The sequence below is a fragment of the Meles meles genome, chromosome 15 (genome assembly GCF_922984935.1).
Source record: "Meles meles chromosome 15, mMelMel3.1 paternal haplotype, whole genome shotgun sequence".
NCBI lineage: Eukaryota > Metazoa > Chordata > Mammalia > Carnivora > Mustelidae > Meles > Meles meles.
In genome coordinates this window covers 22,880,669-22,901,685 of record NC_060080.1, presented here as the reverse complement: position 1 = coordinate 22,901,685, position 21,017 = coordinate 22,880,669, and the positions used below count along the sequence as shown (strand labels likewise).

Sequence of the window (21,017 nt, the reverse complement as noted above, 5' to 3'; positions counted from 1 at the left end):
ATACTGTTATTATCTGTCATTCTGTTAATTTAATAACAAAAGCTCAAGCACACAAATCCTATCAACTTCCCAATCCTTTACGTTAAAAAAAAATTTTTTTTTTTTTTACTTTAATTTCTTTATTGTGAAAGAGAGAAAGAGAAGGAGGTGGGTAGAGGGAAAGAGAATCTTAAGCAAGCTCCAGTCCCAGTGTTATCACCGTGGAGCCAATGCAGGGCTCAATCTCATGACCCGGAGATCATGACCTGAGCCAAAATCAAGAGCGGGACATTTAAACAACTGAGTCACCCAGGCACCTTAAATTTAAAAAAAAGGGGAGGGGGAGAAGAAGAAAGAAAGAAAGGAAAAGAAAACGAATTTAATTATGTATCTCTGTGGTGAGTGAAGAACACTTAGTTTATGAGTCAAAAGACGGAGCTGGCTACACATGGGAAAAAGTGCTCAAGATCACTCATCATCAGGAAAATACAAATCAAAACTATGCTATCACCTCACACTTATCAGAACGGCTAAATTTAACATAGGAAACAAGATGTTGAGAAAGTGGAGCCCCCTTACACTGCTGATTCTGGGAATGCAAACTGGTGCAGTCACTCTGGAGGTTCCTCAAAAAGTGAAAAATAAAACTACCCTACAACTCAGCAATTGCACTACTAAATATTTACCCAAAGGATACAAAAATACTGATTTAAAGGGATACATGTACCCTGAGTTTTACAGCAGCATTATCAACAGCCAAATTATGGAAAGAGCCCAAAAGTCCATCGACTGATGAATGGATAAAGATGTGGTATAGATATACAGTGGAGCATTAGTCAGCCAAAGAAAAAGAATGAAATCTTGCCCTTTGCAATGATATGGATGGAATTATAGTGTATTATACTAAGGAAAATTAAGTCAGTTTGAGAAAGACCAATACCTTATGACAGAACAGAGGCACAGAAGGGCAAGAAAAAAAAAAGGGAGACAAGCAAACCATAAACCATAAAAGACTCTTAACTATAGAGAACAAATTGAGGGTTGACTGGGGGAGGTAGGCAGGGGGATAGGTTAAATGGGTAATGGGTATAAGGAGGGCACTTGTTACGAGCACTGGGTGTTATATGTAAGTGATGAATCACTAAATTCTATTCCTGAAACTAGTATTATACTGTACATTAATGGACCCTACTACTATTTATTTAGAGGGTAATCAGTCACAAGCTCTTTAATTGTACTTTATGTGTAAATCTTAAAAAATGTATTTAAATATTTTACATACCATGAAGTTCAACTTTAAAATATACAAATCAATGATTTTTAAAATACTTAAAAGAGTTGTACAACCACTGCTACAATCTAATTTTAGAGTTTCTATCACCCCAAAAGAAATCTTGCTCCCATAAGCAATCACTCCAGATTTCCATTCTCTACTCCCCTAACTCCCTTCAACTCCAAGGAAATACTAATCTTTCTCTACTGATTTGTCTTTTCCAGCTATTTCATATAAATGAAATCATACATTGTGACTGACTCCTCTCATTGAGATAATGTTTTTGAGGTTCATTCATGTTGTAGCATGTATCAGTACTTTATTCCTTTTAATTGTCAAACAATATGTCATTTAATGGATATTCCACATTTTGGCAGTTATAAATAATGCTCCTATGAATATGCATATACCTGTATTTGAGTATCTCCCTTCAATTCTTTTGGGTATACCTATGAGTGGATTTGCTGGGTTATACAGAAAGTCTATGTTTAACTCTTTGAGGAACTACCATACACTTTTCAAAAGCAGTTGCACCATTTTACACTCCCTCCATCAATGTATGAAGGCTCCAATTTCTCCATATCCTCACCAATACTTGTTATTGTCTGACTTTTTTACTGTATTTATTCTGGGAGGTGTTAATAAAGTTTTAACCTACATTATACACAAAATTTCAATATACAGAAAATTTCAATATTTACACAAAAAGTGTGTAGAAAAGATTTATGAAGCATTTCTTAGGACTATTCAGAGCATCAGAGGATCTCAGTGAAAGAGAAATTAATTCAATTCCACTATGCTAAATGTTGAAGGATAAGGTCTAGTTCCTATGCATAAATGAGTAGTCACATATTTACACACATCAGCTGTACCAGCTGACAGAAACAGTATAATAAAGGGAAGAAGGATAGGAAAGCCCCTCTACATTTAGATAAAGAGAAATATAGTACACACATGAGAGGGACATAAAACCCTTTGCAAAAACCAAAGTACTGAAGTTGTTTTAGTCTGTGAACAAGAATGATTTTAAGTAGCAAACTATAAAGCCAGAGTTGGTCTATTTCTTGCAAAAGGAAACAAAATCTAAGTTACTAACTGAACTCACATTCTTTTCTTAGGTTAAGTCCCTATTCCAAGAAGTGATACAGGAATTTAACAATTCAAACATCTGCACCAAGAATGACTAACTTAAGTTCTTCAAACTGTAATGTTTGATAATGAAAACAGAAATCTCTAACAAATCTGTGATAATCACTTAAAAAAAAGATTTTATTTATTTATTTGAGAGGAGAGAGAAAGAGAGAGACAGATCATGAGCAGGGGTGGGGGGTATAGGGAGAGAGAGAAGCAGACTCCCCACCGAGCAGGAAGCCCCATGCGGGGTTCAATCCTAGGACCCTGGGACCATGACCAAGCTGAAGGCAGCTGCCCAACTGACTGAGCCACCCAAATGCTCCAGACAATCACTTTTGAATAAAACTGATTTATATATATTATATCATACCTGAAACGAACACATCAAAGTTTCATCCACACTCATCATTCCACCAGCATTATCAAACTCGCCACAGTAATTTGGGGCTGAAAATAGGGTTACCAATTGTCGTTTAGCAAAAAATTCATATCCATCTTCTACCACCTGTGAAAGGAAAGGTCAAAGAAAAAACTCACTTATTTATAACTAATTGTCAACTGTCTATATTGTTTACTGAGATTACTGCGACAAAGACCTAAAAATAAACACTATTTTGTTCTGGGAGCTTGGTTTTTAAACTTGTCTTAGAATACTAAAATTGGTATCCCTTTTCTATAATGGCAAGGTTTAGCTTAAATGAAATAATACATTTGTGATAACTAAAATGTTTAAAAACTATACCATTTCTAAGGCTCTCCATATGCTAATAAGTACAGTATCTATAAGGACTTTGGGTACCAAGTACTTCTTAGATAATGGCATTATATCACAACTATGGAATCCTTAATTCTTTAATGATTTAACATGATTTCTAGAATCTGTTACCAACTTATGAATGATTTAAACAACTTATGTTTCTCAGCTCTACAAATCTGAGAAGTAGACGCAATGACACATAAACATTTTATATTTATTTATGGTAGGCAAGAATAATTTTTGAAGTCTTTTAGGCATCCATCAATTAAGCAAAATTATCCTATAATACTTGCTAATAAAAAAGCACCTCTAAAATAATTTACATTTATTTTTTATTTAAAGATTTTATTTATGAGAAAGGGGGGAAGGGGAGGAGGGAGAGAGAGAGAGAGATTAAGCGCCCATGCACAAAGGGGAAGGAGCAAAGCGAAAGGGACAAGCAGACTCAGCACAGAGCTCAATGTGGGGCTTGATCTCAGGACCTTGAGATCATGCCCTGGCTGAAACCAAGAATTAGACATTTAACCAACTGAGCCACCCAGGCTCCCCCCAAATAATTAATATTTTAAAATAATTCCTACCTTAGTATCAGATAAATGCTCCTACTGTAATTATATCATGGAAGAAATTAGGTATTAACCTTTTCTGTTAAGATCTTGGTCACCTTATCTACTCTAGCTCAGCTATACACAGTGTTTGGCATTCAGCATATCCTTTTAATTCTTAGTTTGCTTTTTCACTTATTCATCACACATTTACTAAACAAACAGGTTTATTGTAAAAGGATGTATTTGTACGTTGTGGTGTTTCCCAGCATTAGGTCTCTTAATTTTAGAGATAATATATTTGACAATAAGCAGAATACGATTTTGGAAGAGTCTGGAAAAAGACTGTCCAAACCAACGTAGTTCAATAACTTGACTTTAAAAGAAAACCATCGTCCATTTCTGTAAAGATCAGTGAAGGGAAATCTATAGTTGAAAAATCTGATTATCAGTGGGTATCTTCTTAGGAAACTTAGCAGCTCTGCACTGTTCCCTACTAGTAGGTTTATATTAGTTAGTTAAATCATAAAGACAATATTTACCAAAAGGAAACTGCCAAAAGCAAAGGATTTGGAGATGGACTTCATTTCAACAGAACTAGGAAATTCTGCTAGGAAAAAGGCATGTGACATATAACATGCAGAGAAAATGAAAAGCCAGTCATCTTTGTTTACCCACAGGATCACATAAAGAAGTAGTCAGGTAAAGCATCCCCCAAAAGGGAAGTATTATGGAATAGCATATACCTAATAAACTCTGCTTTAACAGGCAAAGAAAAAACAAGGAATCTTTAAAAGTATTATACTTAAAATTTCAAATACTTTCAGTACTTTCAAAAGTAGCAAGAAAAAGTTTATAAAAAATACCTGTTAGTGAATGTATTTCATAAAAATTATATTTCAGAGGGCATGAAAACTTGATATATTAAACCATTAAAGTAAGCTTTGTTAATTCATTTATTCAAACACTAAATGCATGTAGTATCTAAGTTTACAAGGCAATGGATTTTTAAAAGTCAAAAAGTCACAATTTCCTCCCTAAAGTATATACAACATAGCAATGGGAGTAGACATTAAAAACAAAACAAAACAAAAAAACCACCCCACAAGTAAACCTAAACTGTATATATAAGGCAGAATTCAATAAACTCTCATTTACATACCAATTCAAAAATTACTAGGATTCTGCTACATTTGTTTCATTCATCACTCTTTTCTTTCTCCTGATGTGTTTTTTTTTGTTGTTGTTGTTGTTGTTGTTTTTTAAAAATAATCTCAACACCAAACGCGGGGCTCGAACTCAGCAGGCTGAGATCAAGAGCCACATGTGCTACTGACTGAGCCAGTCAGGCATCCTTCTGCTGGTATGTTTTAAAGCAAATCCTAGACATGTCATCTTACCTCTATATACTTGAGTATGCATTTCTGAAAGAACGGACATTCTTCTTACATAATAATGCTATTTTCACAAAGCTAAAACAATGACTCCTTAATATCTAAGACCCAGTCTATAACTGAATTTCCCCAACTGTCTCAAAACTGTCCTTTAATACTACTGTCACTGGATTCTTATATAAAATACATAAGACATCATATTAAAATGGGATCAAATGTTTCTAGAAAGCTTCAAACACCAAAAAAATCTGTCAGCATTGCAGAACACTGCAAAAATGTATTTAGTTTGAAACATTTCCTCCCCGAAGGTGAAAAATGGTTAACAAATCATTAGACTGCTAAGTATGAGATCAAGGTATAGGCTTCACCTCTCTTACTACTTTCCTTGTATAATTAGCTTTCTTGGATCTCAGTTTCCTCAAAAATGAAAAAAGGCAGATTTGTGCGAAGTCAGTATTAAAATATTCAAGTTTTATATATTTATTTAGTTTTTATTTTTATTTACTTGACAGAGAGAGAGACAATGAGAAAGGGAACACAAGCAGGGGGAGTGGGAGAGGGAGAAGCAGGCTTCCCGCCAAGCAGAGAGCCCGATGCGCAACTCGATCCCAGGACCCTGGGATCATGACCCAAGCTGAAAGCAGATGCTTAATAATTAAGCCACCCAGGCCCCCCAAAAGTTTTATATTTCATACCTGATGAGCTCGACAAATCAAGTCTAAATCATGACGATTCAGAAATTTACTGACTACATCAGCTCCAAAAGTGAAGGAAACACCACGATCATTTTCTCCCCAGCCTTGCACATCCTTATCTGGGTCAGACCACAGCAAATCACAGAGCAAACCTTTAAAGAATAAAAACATGGCAATGAAAAAACAAAATAAAGTTTATAAAATAAAGTTATCTGTATTACATTTCTTCTATCACATTTCTTCTTGTGTCCTTTTTACCCGTTAATAAATAGTAACAATCACTTGCTCCCTAATATCCTGGCCTACCAAATTTAGCCATGCTTTGCTAGCCCAACCATATAAATGTAATTTTGCCTGGCTGAAAAATAGCACTTTCCAACTCTTTCCACATATAGGAAATGTGTGTACAGCACACTCTAAGCATACAATGTACGGAAAGGCTATTCATTTTTGTACATAGTTTCTCCATGTGGATAAGCAACTGACCCAGCAGCATTCCTGAACTGAAGCTATTTACACTACTTCTGGGTGCCAACCTACTCAATTAATCTATTTTATTTATTTATTTTTTAAAAATCTGTCTTATTTATTCTTAAGCCAATAAGGTAAGAAAGCTTTTAAACACATCTTTATTATTTGGTAGGGGTTGTATCTCCACTTAGTATTTTTCTTCAGGATTGTCTTGGTTACTTTCAATCCTTTGTTCTTTCACATACATACTTCCGAATCAGTTTGTGTAATTCTGTGAACCCAACTAAGATTTCACTGGAACTGTATTTGACCTAGTGATTGAAGGAAGAAAACATTTTTTGTAAAGGTCTGGAGGACTTAAATGAAATATAGATGAACAAAATCAGAACAGATCCCTGGCTTTAGTTCTGAGCATTTAAGAAAAGAGGTCAGAGCTAAAAATATTTATCTGAGTATCTTCGTCATACTCATTATTGTATAAATCTTAGGAGGGACTCAGACTACCTTGGGGATGACAAGTGAGAAAACTAAGAAATGAACTCTAAGAAAGCAAACATTTAATATGCAGGCAGAGGAAGGAGAAAGGGGAATGAGCAAAAAATACTGGGAAGGAATAATCAAAACAAAAGGAAGAGATTAGAAAAGTAGAGCTCTCCTGAAAGGGGTAAGAATTATCCAAGAGTAGGAAATGGTTAAGATTCAAGAACAATGAATAAATGGAACAGGACAAAGACCAAAAAATATGCCATTTATAATTTTATCAGCAGACCTTAATGAAAGCAGGTTGCTGACGGATGAGAAGAAAATGGTTAAAAGTCAAACTATAGTGAGATGAAGAGGGGAGGATGTTGAGATGATGATATTAAGTACTTTTGTAAGAGCTACAGTGCTAAGGGAAGGAGAAATCAGTGCTGAGGGATGATTTGTTTTTAAAATAAGCCAGTTTCAAGATTTTTGTGGGGGGGGGGATTCATGAACTTCATAATACAGGTTCTATCAGGAAAGAACTTCTTTTTGAGTCATGATATAGTTTGTCTTAATAGGGGAATTACTAAAATACCTTGTAGAATTGGTGGCAATGTACTCTTAATTTGTATTACTATTTTCTAAGCTCCTGCTATGATGCCTGACAAGTCCACCAGCATACAAACCCCACTGGGATGGTCTAAATTTACAAGCTCTTCCTGATTTTTAAAGAATCACAAAATGATTCTTTAGAACACACACACACACACACACCCCCAAACACACCACCAGCACTCTATAATTATAGTTTTTCCAGTTTGTTTCTACAGGTGAAGCAATGAGCAAGAGGCCAAGATATTAATCTTTAATTTTAAGGTGACAATAAAACTAGAATGCAGTTGCTTTCCAAATTACTTGGGAAATATGACAGTCTGGATGTATATAAAATCAAACAACGATAACAACAATGTGGTATTTTTCAACCTTAATGGAACCAAGACAAGAATCTCAGAGTCAAAGTTCAACATTTTATAATTCAGTTCTGAAAGAACAAGCATCATATAATCATTTGGCTATTTTTAAAAATGTATTAATTTATAATACATAATATAAACTTCTGAAGATTACAGAGAATACGAAGTGTTAAAATGTCCATTTTCAGCATTTCAAAAACTTGTTTTATCCTTGAAAGTGACTTACGTATGAACTCTACTAACAAAATCTGAAGATGTAATGACTTTACATATGTATTTATATTGTACCTTATTTAAAAAACATATTTTAAATAAATGGCTATTATTTATTTTATTTTTAAAAAAGATTTTATTTATTTGATATAGAGAAATCACAAGTAGGCAGAGAGATGCGGGGAGGGGGAGCAGGCTCCCCACTGAGCAAAGAGCCCGATGCAGGGCTCGATCCCAGGACCCTGAGATCATGACCTGAGCCAGAGGCAGAGACCTAACCGTCTGAGCCACCCAGGTGCCCTATTTATTTTATTTTTAAATTCCATGATCATTAACTTACAATGTTATATTAGTTTCAAGTATACAATGTAGTGATAAAACGTGCCCTATCATTATTTAAATACTAGTTTCTATTAGGTTTAGTCAAATATAGTCTATAATTATAATCAAAATCTGATAAAATGCATGTTTTTTTCCCTTTTGTACTCAAAACAAATTGTTACTTACACAAATTAGTCATGAGGCAACTTACTACAAAATGCAATGCCAGTGGCTTATTGACAAGAGGATCTATACATCTGTTTATAATGGCTGACGTTTAATCATAAGTAGCATTTTGAGTGATATTATCAGGCTTTCACTACACTGAGCAAAACAATTCAATCATACTTGAAATCAAATAGCCAAATGCATGTTCTTAACAGTTCAATTTAAAGGTTTAGCCATGTTTTGCTTAGGTATTCCACTCATGAATATTTTTTAATAACTACTTTTTTATAGATTCTGGATCATATGAGTAGAAAATGGAAAGAAAAAAAAAAGAGTAGGAAATGTACTGAGTAACCATCTAGTTTAGCCTTATTTACCATTTTTTTTTTAAAATATTTTTTATTTATTTGACAGAGAGAAATCACAACTAGGCAGAGAGGCAGGCAGAGAGAGAGGAGGAAGCAGGCTCTCTGCTGAGCAGAGAGCCCGATGTGGGGCTCGATCCCAGGACCCTGGGATCATGACCTGAGCCGAAGGCAGAGGCTTTAACCCACTGAGCCACCCAGGCGCCCCTTATTTACCATTTTTTACCAGTACTTATGAATAATCAAATCCTCTTTACAAAACTACGTATAAGCAATCCTCTTATCATGTGCTACAAGACTTTTGGTTTTTCATTTACATGATCTTAATATACAAAGAATTTCTAGACCCTATGGCAGTCTAGAGCCTAAGGCAAAAGAACTTCTAGACCACCCTCATTTTGAAGATATTCAAGTCTATTGAGAATTGATGAATACAATACATAAAGGTTGAGTCTGATTACACAAATGACAATGGGATAATTAATTCATTAATGTAATTTATTAAAAAAAAGTCTGGCAGAAACTGAAGGGACAGTTTTGCTTATGTTAATGCCTTTTTAAGTAGGCTCCATGCCCAGAGTAGACCCTATTCATGGCCTGAACTCAGAATGCTGAGATCAAGAGTTGGCTGCTTATCTGACAGGGCCACCCAGGTGCCCCTGTTAATGGTTGCAATAGTAAGACAGTGTGATATAATAATGCATTTGGTCTTTGTTCCCATTCCTGGCATAGAGCTCCTAAAACCTCTGGAATTTCCTGACTGACAGGGTTATCTTTTGTTATTTATAAGGAGCCCCTTTCTACCACACTGCATTTATGCTAATGAAATGATTCAAGAGCCCCTAAAGCCGTTCAGGATGGGACCAATCAACAGAAAGACCAAATACATGATTAGAGGGTTGGAATTTTCAGCTGTCCCCTCCCTCTGGAGAGGAGGCTAGAAATTGAGTTCTATGAAAACTCTTGAACAACTACACTTGGGAAGTTTTCAGTTGTTGAGCACACTGATGCCTAAGAGTGTGGAAGCTCTTCACCAACCAATAACCCCTCCCCATACCTTGCCCTATGAATCTCTTCCACTTGGCAGGTCCTGAGTTGTATCCCTTTATGATAAGCTGATGAATATAAGTAAAGCATCTGCGGAGGTAGTTGTGGGAATCCCAGCATTTTGGCTAGGCAGTAGTGTGGGTCTCCAGAGAACCCCACTTGAGGCTGACAACCTAAGTGGGGACAATCTTGTGGAATGGAGCCCTTACCCTGTGGAATCCTGGGTAACTCCAGGAGTTAGTGTCAGAACTGAATAGACTGTCAGACACTCACTTAAGAGCTGAAGAATGAGGTGTGTTGTAAAAACCACATACATTCAGTGTCAGAAAATGGCACAAAGAAAAGTATTGATGTTTTCAGCAAAAGGTGAATGAAAAGCAGAACAATCTTACTGCATTCAACTCGTAAGTTATAGCATTTTATGATATGAATGCCACGTTTAGTACACATCTTAGTATGTACACTAGCACTTAACTATGAATAATTACTATTTAAAAGCTAAAAGGAAAGTTAGGCAACTGTGCCCAGAATTCATTTATAAAATTACATTAGGCCCATTTGTTAATCAATACAGCAATTTATCCCCAACTGGAACTTATTTGCTTTTGTTCTGACTTGCTTCACTTACCTAAGAGTTATTGAATGTCTGAAGAGTTAATTTTCATTATTCTTTCACAACTTTTTCATAAAACTCACCAAGTATCTCTACAACTTTCTGAACTCTCCAAATTTGAAATACAAAAGATGCAAAAAAATAACAGAAAACTGCTAGATAATTTTTAAAAAGGCAATTGTATCTTCAGCTAGGAAAGATTATTTGATTTAAAATTTATTAAATTCTAAAAAATCCTTAAAAACATTTTTAAAATTTTATTCTTTTTAAGTAGGCTCCACACTGAACTTGGGATCTGAATTCACGACCCTGAGATCAAGAGTTGCATGCTTTAACAACGGAGCCAGATAGGTGTCGTACTTTTGACTAATTTTTAACAAGTCTTTGAAGGATATAGCCAATGTTGATATGAATGAGGCCAATGACAGGAAGGTAAGGAAAGTCAATAACAAGATCTTTTGTGATATTAAGTTTAACAGAACTATACTATGGTTACATATGAAATTTAAAAGTACTGCACCTTGGGAAATAATCAGTGGGCAGTAAAATATATTACTGCAAGTAACCTCTAATTAGCTTATTGATGATTTAAAAAGCTCTTATTATTTGTTACATAAACCAATCCTACTGACACTAAATATATAATAAGGTTCAAATTATTTGTTATGTAAACATTTTACATAAAACAACTAATTAAAGTTCTCTGTATACACTCAACCTGTATCAGGGACATCAGTGGGTCTCATAATTCTCCGAATCTGCTCCATAGATTGCAGGTCTGGTGATAGTCCTATAAATAAAAGATGAGTCATACTATTGACATCTAAGCAATTTTTCACTCAAATAAAGAAGCATTTAAAGTAGATTCACTACGTGAAATTAAATATACTTAAGGTTTTTTTTTTTGTTATCCTACTTTATATAATTGAACATTATGATTAGGATCCACTTTTCCTTACCAGGGTAATGAAATTCCCTTTCATTTCAAAAGATTTCTCAAGGAAAGAAATCTTACCACTCTTCTTTCTTTCCAACCATTCCCTGCCCTTCCACAGGAACATATCCAATTTCAATACTTTTTACCATTTCTATCACTTCTTACCACCCAACATTAAACATGTTTTCTTCCAAGTTTAAATGCCTTATTCTATCCCATAAGACCTTCCTACATCCCACTCCAATATGCTCATTATCTTCATAAAAGCTTCAGAAGGATAAGCAAGAAAAAGCACATGAAAACACTCTGCAATCTTTACAAAATGGTACATAAATATAAGCTAGTATTTCTTTTATAGATAAATCCAAGTGCCATCACATACTTCTACATTTCTGTTTTTAGCTATACCAATGTGCAAGAGCTACAATTTCCTAAATGATTAGTATCTACTATAAAATGTTTCAATTAATAGAGTGATTTATGTTCTAGCAGAGAATAAATCATTTTTTACCTCAGGCCCAGACAAGTACCATCTACCTTTTTCAACATTTCCCCACTTAATTCTTCCTGCATATTGACAAAAAACCAATTTTCTTACAGTATTTTTAAAAAAAGATTTTATTTATTTATTTGACAGACAGAGATCACAACTAGGCAGAGAAGGCAGGCAGACGGGGTGGGGAGAAGCAGGTTCCCCACCGAGCAGAGAGCCTGATGCGGGGCTCCATCCCAGGATATCAGGGTCCTCGAGCTGAAGGCAGAGGCTTTAACCCACTGAGCCACCCAGGCGCCCCCTTACAGTATTTTCATTAAATTATTTCCCTATACAAAAACCCAATATGGTAATTAAACCATTCAACAAACTCTGTGCTCAGTATTCAAATCTCTATAATCTGATACGTTATCATTCACCAACATGTACTTGACATTCTAGTTAGGCCAGTCCTCACACATTCCTTGAACTAGACAACATAAAAAAGACTGTCTCAAGTTCTCTTCACCTCTCCAAAGTGTCTACTTACCCTCTAAAACCCACACTTCCATAAACATCTACCCAACAATTCTCTCCCTTTCCAGACTTCATAAAAATTACTCACTACAAATACTTTGACATAATTAAATCTCTTTCATTATACAGTATCTGTTTTGAAATACACTTTATCTCTCTCTTAAAGATTTATTTTATTTCAGAGAGAGCTTGCGTGCATGGGGGAGAGAAGGAAGAGGGAGAAAAGCAGATTCCCTTCTGACTGTGAAGCCCCACACAGTGCTTGATCCCATGACCCTGAGATCACAACCCAAGCCAAAATCAAGAGTCAACCAAGCCCCTGAAATATACTTTCCCTTACTCTTCTGGAATTACACATTTTGTCAACAGGTTTTTAATTTCTCAAGACAGGCAGATCAAACACAGTCTGTATCTTTTTATGGCACCTAGCCAATTGCTAGACACATAATGTTAGTTTTTCAAATGACCTTTCATATACACTTATTTAACAAGTCACACAGAATAACTTATTATTCTGGGGCACCTGTGTCGCTTGGTCAGTTAGGCATCTGCCTTCAACTCAGGTCATGATTCCCAGGGTCTTGGGATCCAGCCCTGCCTTGGGCTCCCTGTAGGGCCCTGCTTCTCTCTCTCTGCCCCACCCCACTGCCCATGCTCTCTCTTGCTCTCTCGGTCTATCTCAAATAAAATCTTAAAAAGAAATAACTTATTCTATCAAAACTGGACACGTTACATAAAGCTCAGAACTCTTGGCATACTGGGAATAGTAAACCCAATTACATTTGGATTCTGATGAAAGGTATTTAAAATAGGCAGGAAAATCATCATGATCCTCTTATTTCTACCAACAGTAGAGGTATCCTTCTGTCAAAACTGAAGCAAAGACATTTTTTCAAAGAAAACTAGTTATTCTCCTCGCATGTAAATTCTTAGAGACAAGTACTAAACTAAATTTTCGTTTTCATTACATATAATAGTCATAAATTTCTGATTACTAAAAGAGATTTTAGCCATGTTTAGAACAGTTCTAATGATTTGAGTTTTCACACCTGCACTGCTTTGTTTTCCCACAATATGCATCTTAGTTACTATATAGGTCTTTTCTAAACAATGTTAGGGCAGTAAGAAAAATCCATAAAGCAAGTTTATGGATTAGTTTACCTCCATGACAACAGAAGATCTTCTCATCCACAATGGCAGCTATAGGCAGACAATTAAAACAATCGGTGAAGGTCTTCCACAATTTAATATTAAACCTTCGTTTGCCTGTGAAAAGAATAAGCAAATAGAATAAATAAATCTATTTTCATGTTATCTCACAGCTACAGGATTATGAATAATTTCAATTTTATTCTTTATACAGTACTTTGTTTTTTCTGTAACAAATAAATATTTCTTATACACTTTTAAAAACTAACTTTCAGCACCTTCCTGTAAAGTTAAAAAAAGCCTGCAAGACTGTGCTACGTATTTTATGGAATGAATATATCAAACACTTTTGTCTTTTAAGATCACTATAATAAAGCAATTTTGAAACAGTCTAATAGACTACTCGTTTATCTTTTCCATTCAATATGCACATTCGTTAAATACCTACCCAAATAAGCAGAAGTGAGAGGGTGCCTCTAGAGACTGTCCATTTTGACTCTAATGCACTGAGTAACACAGCATAAATTTATTGCCAAGAAAGGACAATTTCCAAGTGCCTGATTGGTATCCACTTCTGAGTGAATTACAATTTGGCACTCTTACAGAAAGTATAAATAGAGACACACAAAGGCTATAATTTTCCTGTAGTCTAGCATAAAGAGCTACAAAAAAAGACAATCTCAAGTGTATGTTCACCTTTTTAGAGTTACTTGATTTTCCTGAACTGGACAGTAAGTTGCAGCAACTAACCCAGGGGACGGAGGAAACACATAAGCAATAATTTCCTAAGTTTTTATACCATAATTGCCACTCAGTGAAAAAGTACAACTAAATAATTAGTATCTACTATAAAATGTTTCAATTAATAGAGTGATTTATGTTCTGGCAGAGAATAAATAATTTTTTACCTCACGCCCAGCAAGTACAATCTACCTTTTTCAACATTTCCCCACCTAATTCTTCCTGCATATTGACAAAAAACTCATTTTCTTACAGTATTTTTTAAAAAAGATTTATTTATTTGACAGAGATCACAAGTAGGCAGAGAGGCAGTGTTTAAACTCAAAAGCAGTATTTAAAAACCGTTCTCAATTTCATTTGATGTCATTTCTATCCTTGAGGATATTCAAGTCCATACTATATCCTTAAGAAAGCACCTCTACTCCTGATACAGCTTTATAAAAGTGGTTATAGTCAGATGTACTACTATAAGCCACTTCCTCTCTACTGGTCTGATTTAAACAGATGAAACCATACACTGAACCTCAGAAATAAAGATGCAATGCAAAAATCAAATGTGGCATCAGTCCTATTAGAACACAGCTCCATGAGAACAGAGATCATCTGTCTTGTGCACTGCACTACATTCTTAGTGTTTAAAGTAGTGCCTGGTATATAACAATTCCTCAAACATCAGTTAAATCAATGATTATATAAACCAAGGAGATAGGAGTTTGGACTCTACCAAGAGAAAGGACTCTACCATATTTAAGGTTGGAAAAAAGCAAAAATAGGTTCTAATGGAGAATTCAGCACCAAAAAACAATAAATTCAATTTGAAAATCACTTAATTGGTTCTAAATTATAATTAACCAAACATATATATTCTTTCCCATGGTCTAACAAAAGCAAAAGGCCAAATTCAAATGTAGTAATTTAGTAATAACACTTGGAAAAAACTACTACAAAACACAAATCAGTGATTTTTTACTGATGAAAAAGAGTACAGTAAGATACACCAGAGTAGTTAGTATCCTTATCTCTAGGTTTACAGGCATAGATTAAAATTTCAATACTAAACTTCAACTTTTAAATAATTTCATACAACTTTTCAATATTTCTTATGTCACAGGGCCAATGAGAATTTCCATCATATCATTAAGAATGCTGAGAACTAAAATCTTAATGGACACTAGAAAAGTAGAGGTTATTATCTATAGTGCCCTCTGTTTCATGTGGACATTTTACTCTGTAAACTAGTTACACGTGGGTCTTTCAGTTGTGTAAGCCACAGTCAACCTGAAATAAGACAACCAAGGAGAGCCCAAGGAAGCAGTTTAATTAGTAACATGTTTCCCAGTTCCAAGGCCCTCTACCATGAAAGACTCTTCTTGGTCCAATGCTTGATAAATTGTATTTTTTAAAAAACTGAATCAAAGGAATTTTTTGAACTGCAAAATTCTATTAGGGAATATTAAGGAATTTTCCCATTAATAAAAAATAAATTTTTATTTTTACTTACATTCATCATAGAACCCATAAATGCGATTGATGCTAGCACACTCATGGTTTCCTCTTAACAGAAAGAAGTTCTCTGGATATTTGATTTTATAAGCCAATAGCAAACAAATGGTTTCCAAAGACTGCTTTCCCCTGTCCACATAATCGCCTAAGAAAAGATAGTTGGCTTCTGGTGGGAAACCTCCATATTCAAATAATCGCAGTAAATCTGTATACTGTCCATGAATATCTCCTGAAAATAGAAAAAGCCAATTTTAGAACACTTGGTTACTGTGGGAAGCAACTACAAATGATTCCCAATGTTTACACCCTTGTGTAATCATCTCCCCTTGAATGTGGGCTGGATCTGGTGACTTGCTTCTAACAAACAGGATTCAGCAAAAGAGGGGAGGGCTGTCACTTCTGAGACCGGGTTGCAAAAGATCATGACTTCCACTGTGTTTGTACTCTTCTGTCTTCTCTCATTCCTGATGCAGAAGCCGGCTGCCTTACGGAGAAGAACACATGGCAAAGAACTGAAGGAGGTCTCCGGCCAACAGCTCATCAGGAACCAAGTTCTCACAATCCCCTGGCCCATAAGTAATGGAATCCTTTCACTGAGCCTTGAGATGAATGCAGTTCCAGATGACACCTAGATCACAGCCTCATGAGAGACCCAGAACTAGAGGAGACAGCTAAGCTGTGCCTGAATTCCTGACACACTGAAACTGTGAGGTGATAAATTCATGCAATTTTAAGGCATAAAATTGTGGAGTAACCTGTTATACAACAGATAACTAATACAGTTACCCTTATTAGCTGGTAGTTTAATAAAGGTTACTTTGTTATACCAAAAAGCGACACAAATAGCCAGAATTTAGAAATATTTAGTATGACTAACTTTTCTTACCCTCAAATTTTCTCTGTATCAAAGCATCTGAAAGAGTACCTTAGAATTTGAATCATTTTAAGATGTTATAAATAACTACATTTGCTTCGTTTAGAGTCACAGAAAAGACTGATCATTTCCAGAAAATTTCTTTTTCTTTTTTTAAAGACTTTATTTTTAAGTAATCTCTACACCCAACATGGGACTTGAACTCACAGCCTTAAGATCAAGAGTTGCATAACTCTATCAACTAAGCCAGCCAGGCTCCCGTCCACAAAATTTCATGCTACTTCTTACTTAAAGGTGATACACTAAGCTAATTCATATCTTTAACAAACTTTTCCTTAGCTAATTTCTTTTATTAGTTAGGTATTATGCCAAGAAGCACTAAGCACGTTACTTAAACACAGAAGAAAGCAAAAAAAAGTATTTAAAGAGCACATCAAACACCTGCAGTTTACAAGGTATGAATGTGGATCACTAAGAAACATGCAGGACAATGAAAATTTTTACATATAGAAATAATTTTTGATTGAGCAAAAGATGATGATTAAGTCCATGAAAGCTACTTCATAAACACTAACAGCCACTACAAGTTATCAAATCAAAAGCCAGTATGATACAGTACTTACCCCACTTTCCACTGTTATGTGAACTATAGAAAAATACTTTCTTTACAACAGTTTTTTTTTTTTTTTTTAAGATTTGTTTATTTATTTGACACAGAACGAGAGAGACATCACAAGTAGGCAGAGAGGCAGGCGGGGCTGGGGGCAGGCTCCCCACTGAGCAGAGAGCCCGATGTGGGGCTCCATCCCAGGACCCTAAGACCATGACCTGAGCCTAAGGCAGAGGCTTAAACCTCTGAGCCACCCAGGCGCCCCATATACAACAGTTTTTCTGGCTGTAACAATGCGACCACTCAACCTAAGATTGTGAGTTTTTGTTTTTGGACAGAAGCCAAATATAAATTTGTAATATATGTAATATAAACTGTAATGTTATATCACCTTCAAAATAAAATCATAACAAAGGTAGAACATCATAGATACTGCCATACTGACCCCTAAAACTCTGTTCTTGTGTTTTTTTAACTGGTATATCAGAATACCTATTTTTCCACACCCTTGACAACACTGGATTATCAGTTTTAGACATTTTTTTTTTCAATCTGACTACAGTTTGGGATTTGTTTTTAAATTGCATTTCACTAATTACTAGGGAGGCTGAGGATCTTACGTTTATTGGCCATTTGAATTTCTTCTAAAATCTGTCTTTAAAAAAAAATCTATTGTATTGTCTTTCCTGTTTCTAAGAAACAATCTTTCATAGCAATCTCTGTAACATCATTTTATGAGTTTTAATTTTTATGTTTTATGTAATCAAACCTATCCATCATCTTAAACATAAATTTTGAAATGTTCTCTCTAGATTACCTTCAATGTAAATTCGGGAGGAAAAACTGATATTCAAGTAAACTGTTTCTAGCTCTACCTATTTACATACCACAAATTTTCAGCGGTGCTTCCAACTCCAAAAGAATAGGCTGGCTGAGAAAGATTTCCCGAGACTTGATACATAAGCCCCGAACTTCTGCTTCAGTCATCTGCACAATCTTTCCTGGACGACATCCTCGTACTGTTAAACAATAAGTAAAATGGTCAGTTTTTAAGAATTTATCTACAAAATAATAATCCTTAAAAAAAGTCATGCCCATAAAAATCAAGAAGGTCACAAAGGCAGCAAACTACCAGATACCCTATGGTGTCCTTTGGTTAACAGTAAGACTATCCAGTGATCTTTGGCTTCCATCTCTATTTTTTTTTTTTAAGATTTTATTTATTTATTTGACAGAGAGAGAGAGATCACAAGTAGGCAGAGAGGCAGGCAGAGAGAGAGAGAGGAGGAAGCAGGCTCCCTGCTGAGCAGAGAGCCTGATGCGGGGCTTGATCCCAGGACCCTGGGATCATGACCTGAGTCAAAAGCAGAGGCTTAATCCACTGAGCCACCCAGGCGCCCCGGCTTCCATCTCTATTATTGCTGGTTCCTGATTATGTTCCTCCAGGCTGCTGCCAAAGAAACGCAGTCCTCTTTGTTCTCCAGGGGCCAACCTCACCGCCTAAGAGATCCAAAGGGTTGCAGGGACAGCACCTTTGAGGACAATGCACTCTCTCAGCAAAGTCTTACATTTAGAAAAAGGCCAAAATCCCATCATTAAAAACCAGTGATTATGAAGAAAGGGAAATTAAACAAAAAGTAGCCGTCGGCAGGTGATTCCGTTTTTTCACACACTTCCTTGGACTATTAGAAGCAAGCCTAAGAACTAACCAACCCCCTCCATTTTCCAATCAAAACAAAACAAAATTTAAATGGTACCTACCAGACAGTTATTAAATTTTAATGATTATGTTTACAGTAAGGCATTATATTAAAAAACTCTAAAAGCTATTTAGATGGAGAAAAGCCACTTTTCAAATGAATGAGCAATAAAATCCATGAACTAATAAGTAACTTCTGGAATGACGTGGGGAGGAATGTTACATGAGGAGTTCCTTATTTGCCCTACTGAACTGAAATTGTAATCATTGACTCCCATTATTATCTTCTCCACTGGCTCTCTCTAACTAGACTCCTAGCTCCCATTTAATCTTAACTGAAAAAGGCATTTAAAAAAAGAAAGCAGAGACTGTATCTCTCTATGTCCCCACCACTTCCCATTTCCAATTAAGTCCACTCATTTCTTGTTAAAAATTGCTGATTCTTTTGTAAGGTTGAGAGGTTTAAAAAAAAAAAAGGCCCCCACATGCAAAAGCCATCCATGTAGCTATTCCATTAATATAGTAGTATCTAAGTAACAGAAGAGACAGAGACATTGCTGAAATGTGCTTTAGAAAATATGACAGTTAACAAGATCATCCCTGAAATTCAAACATGACCAGCAGAACTGCTTTTATTATGGGAACTTGGGCATAGCTTCTGTATTAGTACTAGCTCTCAAACATCAATTATCTACTTCCCAGGGATATCTGGATTTTTCTAAGACCAAAATGGGCACCCTACTTTGTACTTTCCATTAAGTATCTACAATACTAGCTTAGATTCAGTTCTCTGTAAAATTCTTAACCTTGGCATTACGTTTTAAAAGCATGGGAAATGATGGTTACAAAATACAGCCCTATCATCAGTGCATCAAGTACCTATCTTCTTTTTGGCATACTAAATAGTATTTTTCTCAAAGGATTAAAAATCTCTCATTGATTTCAGATGACCAATATTTACCTAAAAATAATTATTTAAAGGTAAGAGCAATGGACAAGACAAAGAAAATACTTTTGGCTCCTTTTAGAAAAGTTTCTACAATTTCTGTTATGATTTTGTAGTAATAAAAACACTTTAGGTTACCAATATTTAGTTGTAAACTTGATGACAATCATTATTAAAACCAGTGTGGGTGGGCGCCTGGGTGGCTCAGTGGGTTAAGCCGCTGCCTTCGGCTCAGGTCATGATCTCAGGGTCCTGGGATCGAGCCCCGCATCGGGCTCTCTGCTTAGCAGAGAGCCTGCTTCCCTTCCTCTCTCTGCCTGCCTCTCTGCCTGCTTGTGATTTCTGTCTGTCAAATAAATAAATAAAATCTTTAAGAAAAAAAAAAAACCAAAAACCAACAGTGTGGGTCACTTTGATGAGACAATTTAAAGTGTCTAAATTATAATGGTGAATACTTTATCTCATATTTGTTTTTTCTCTGTAAATTATGTATTTAATTTTGATCTCCCGAGTAAGTAATTTACACTAAGGTGTACTCTAACATTTTTACAGAGCTAAAAATGGTTCAACTTATAAGTCATTCTAATCCATAGAAACTAAAAATTTACCCAAACAAAAACATGCCCCATGAAATTTCATTGATTTTGAAATGCATGTTTTTCCCTAATTAAAGATCTATCAAGTTAGGAGATGCTTTGCAATCAGTAATTTCTTACAATTTTAATTGGCAGTCACTTTAAGCCTTTCAGTAGCATATAAAACTAGTAGTGCCTTTCATAATCAAATCACTTCTATGAGTGGATGAAATGCAGTTAGGGAATCTAAGCATTTTTCTAAAGGTTAGGCATTTGACAAATGACCAAATTTTAGTTCTAAATTAGCTAAATATTTGGGAAAAGATGGCAGCCAGCTAATGGCAATCCCAGCTGTCAGTTCAAAAGTCCTACTCCCTTATGTAAACCCGCCAGTTAAGTACACCCAAATTTCCAAAAGCATTTCAAATTTCTCCCAGTCATCTGAAAAAAAGGAATAAATCAAGGCAGTCTATTACAAAGGGGAACTAGATCACTACCACAATATCCATGAGACATTCAAAAATTTGGGTATATGAGCTCAGATGCAAGTATCTAGCTGG

The 21,017-nt window shown here is 35.4% G+C and overlaps 1 protein-coding gene across 3 annotated transcripts in view; it reads right to left on the bottom strand.

Moving 5' to 3' along the window:
- The window catches only part of PPP1CB (protein phosphatase 1 catalytic subunit beta), a 41,748-nt gene that overhangs the window by 2,067 nt on the left and 18,664 nt on the right, over window positions 1–21,017 (bottom strand). For all 3 annotated transcript variants that reach the window (XM_045979452.1, XM_045979453.1, XM_045979451.1), the window contains 6 exons: window positions 18,125–18,256; window positions 15,752–15,982; window positions 13,522–13,626; window positions 11,133–11,204; window positions 5,778–5,929; window positions 2,757–2,891 (listed from right to left, as the gene is read on the bottom strand). In XM_045979452.1, coding sequence (XP_045835408.1) covers window positions 2,757–2,891; window positions 5,778–5,929; window positions 11,133–11,204; window positions 13,522–13,626; window positions 15,752–15,982; window positions 18,125–18,256 — 827 coding nt within the window. The remainder of the gene's footprint in view (window positions 1–2,756; window positions 2,892–5,777; window positions 5,930–11,132; window positions 11,205–13,521; window positions 13,627–15,751; window positions 15,983–18,124; window positions 18,257–21,017) is intronic.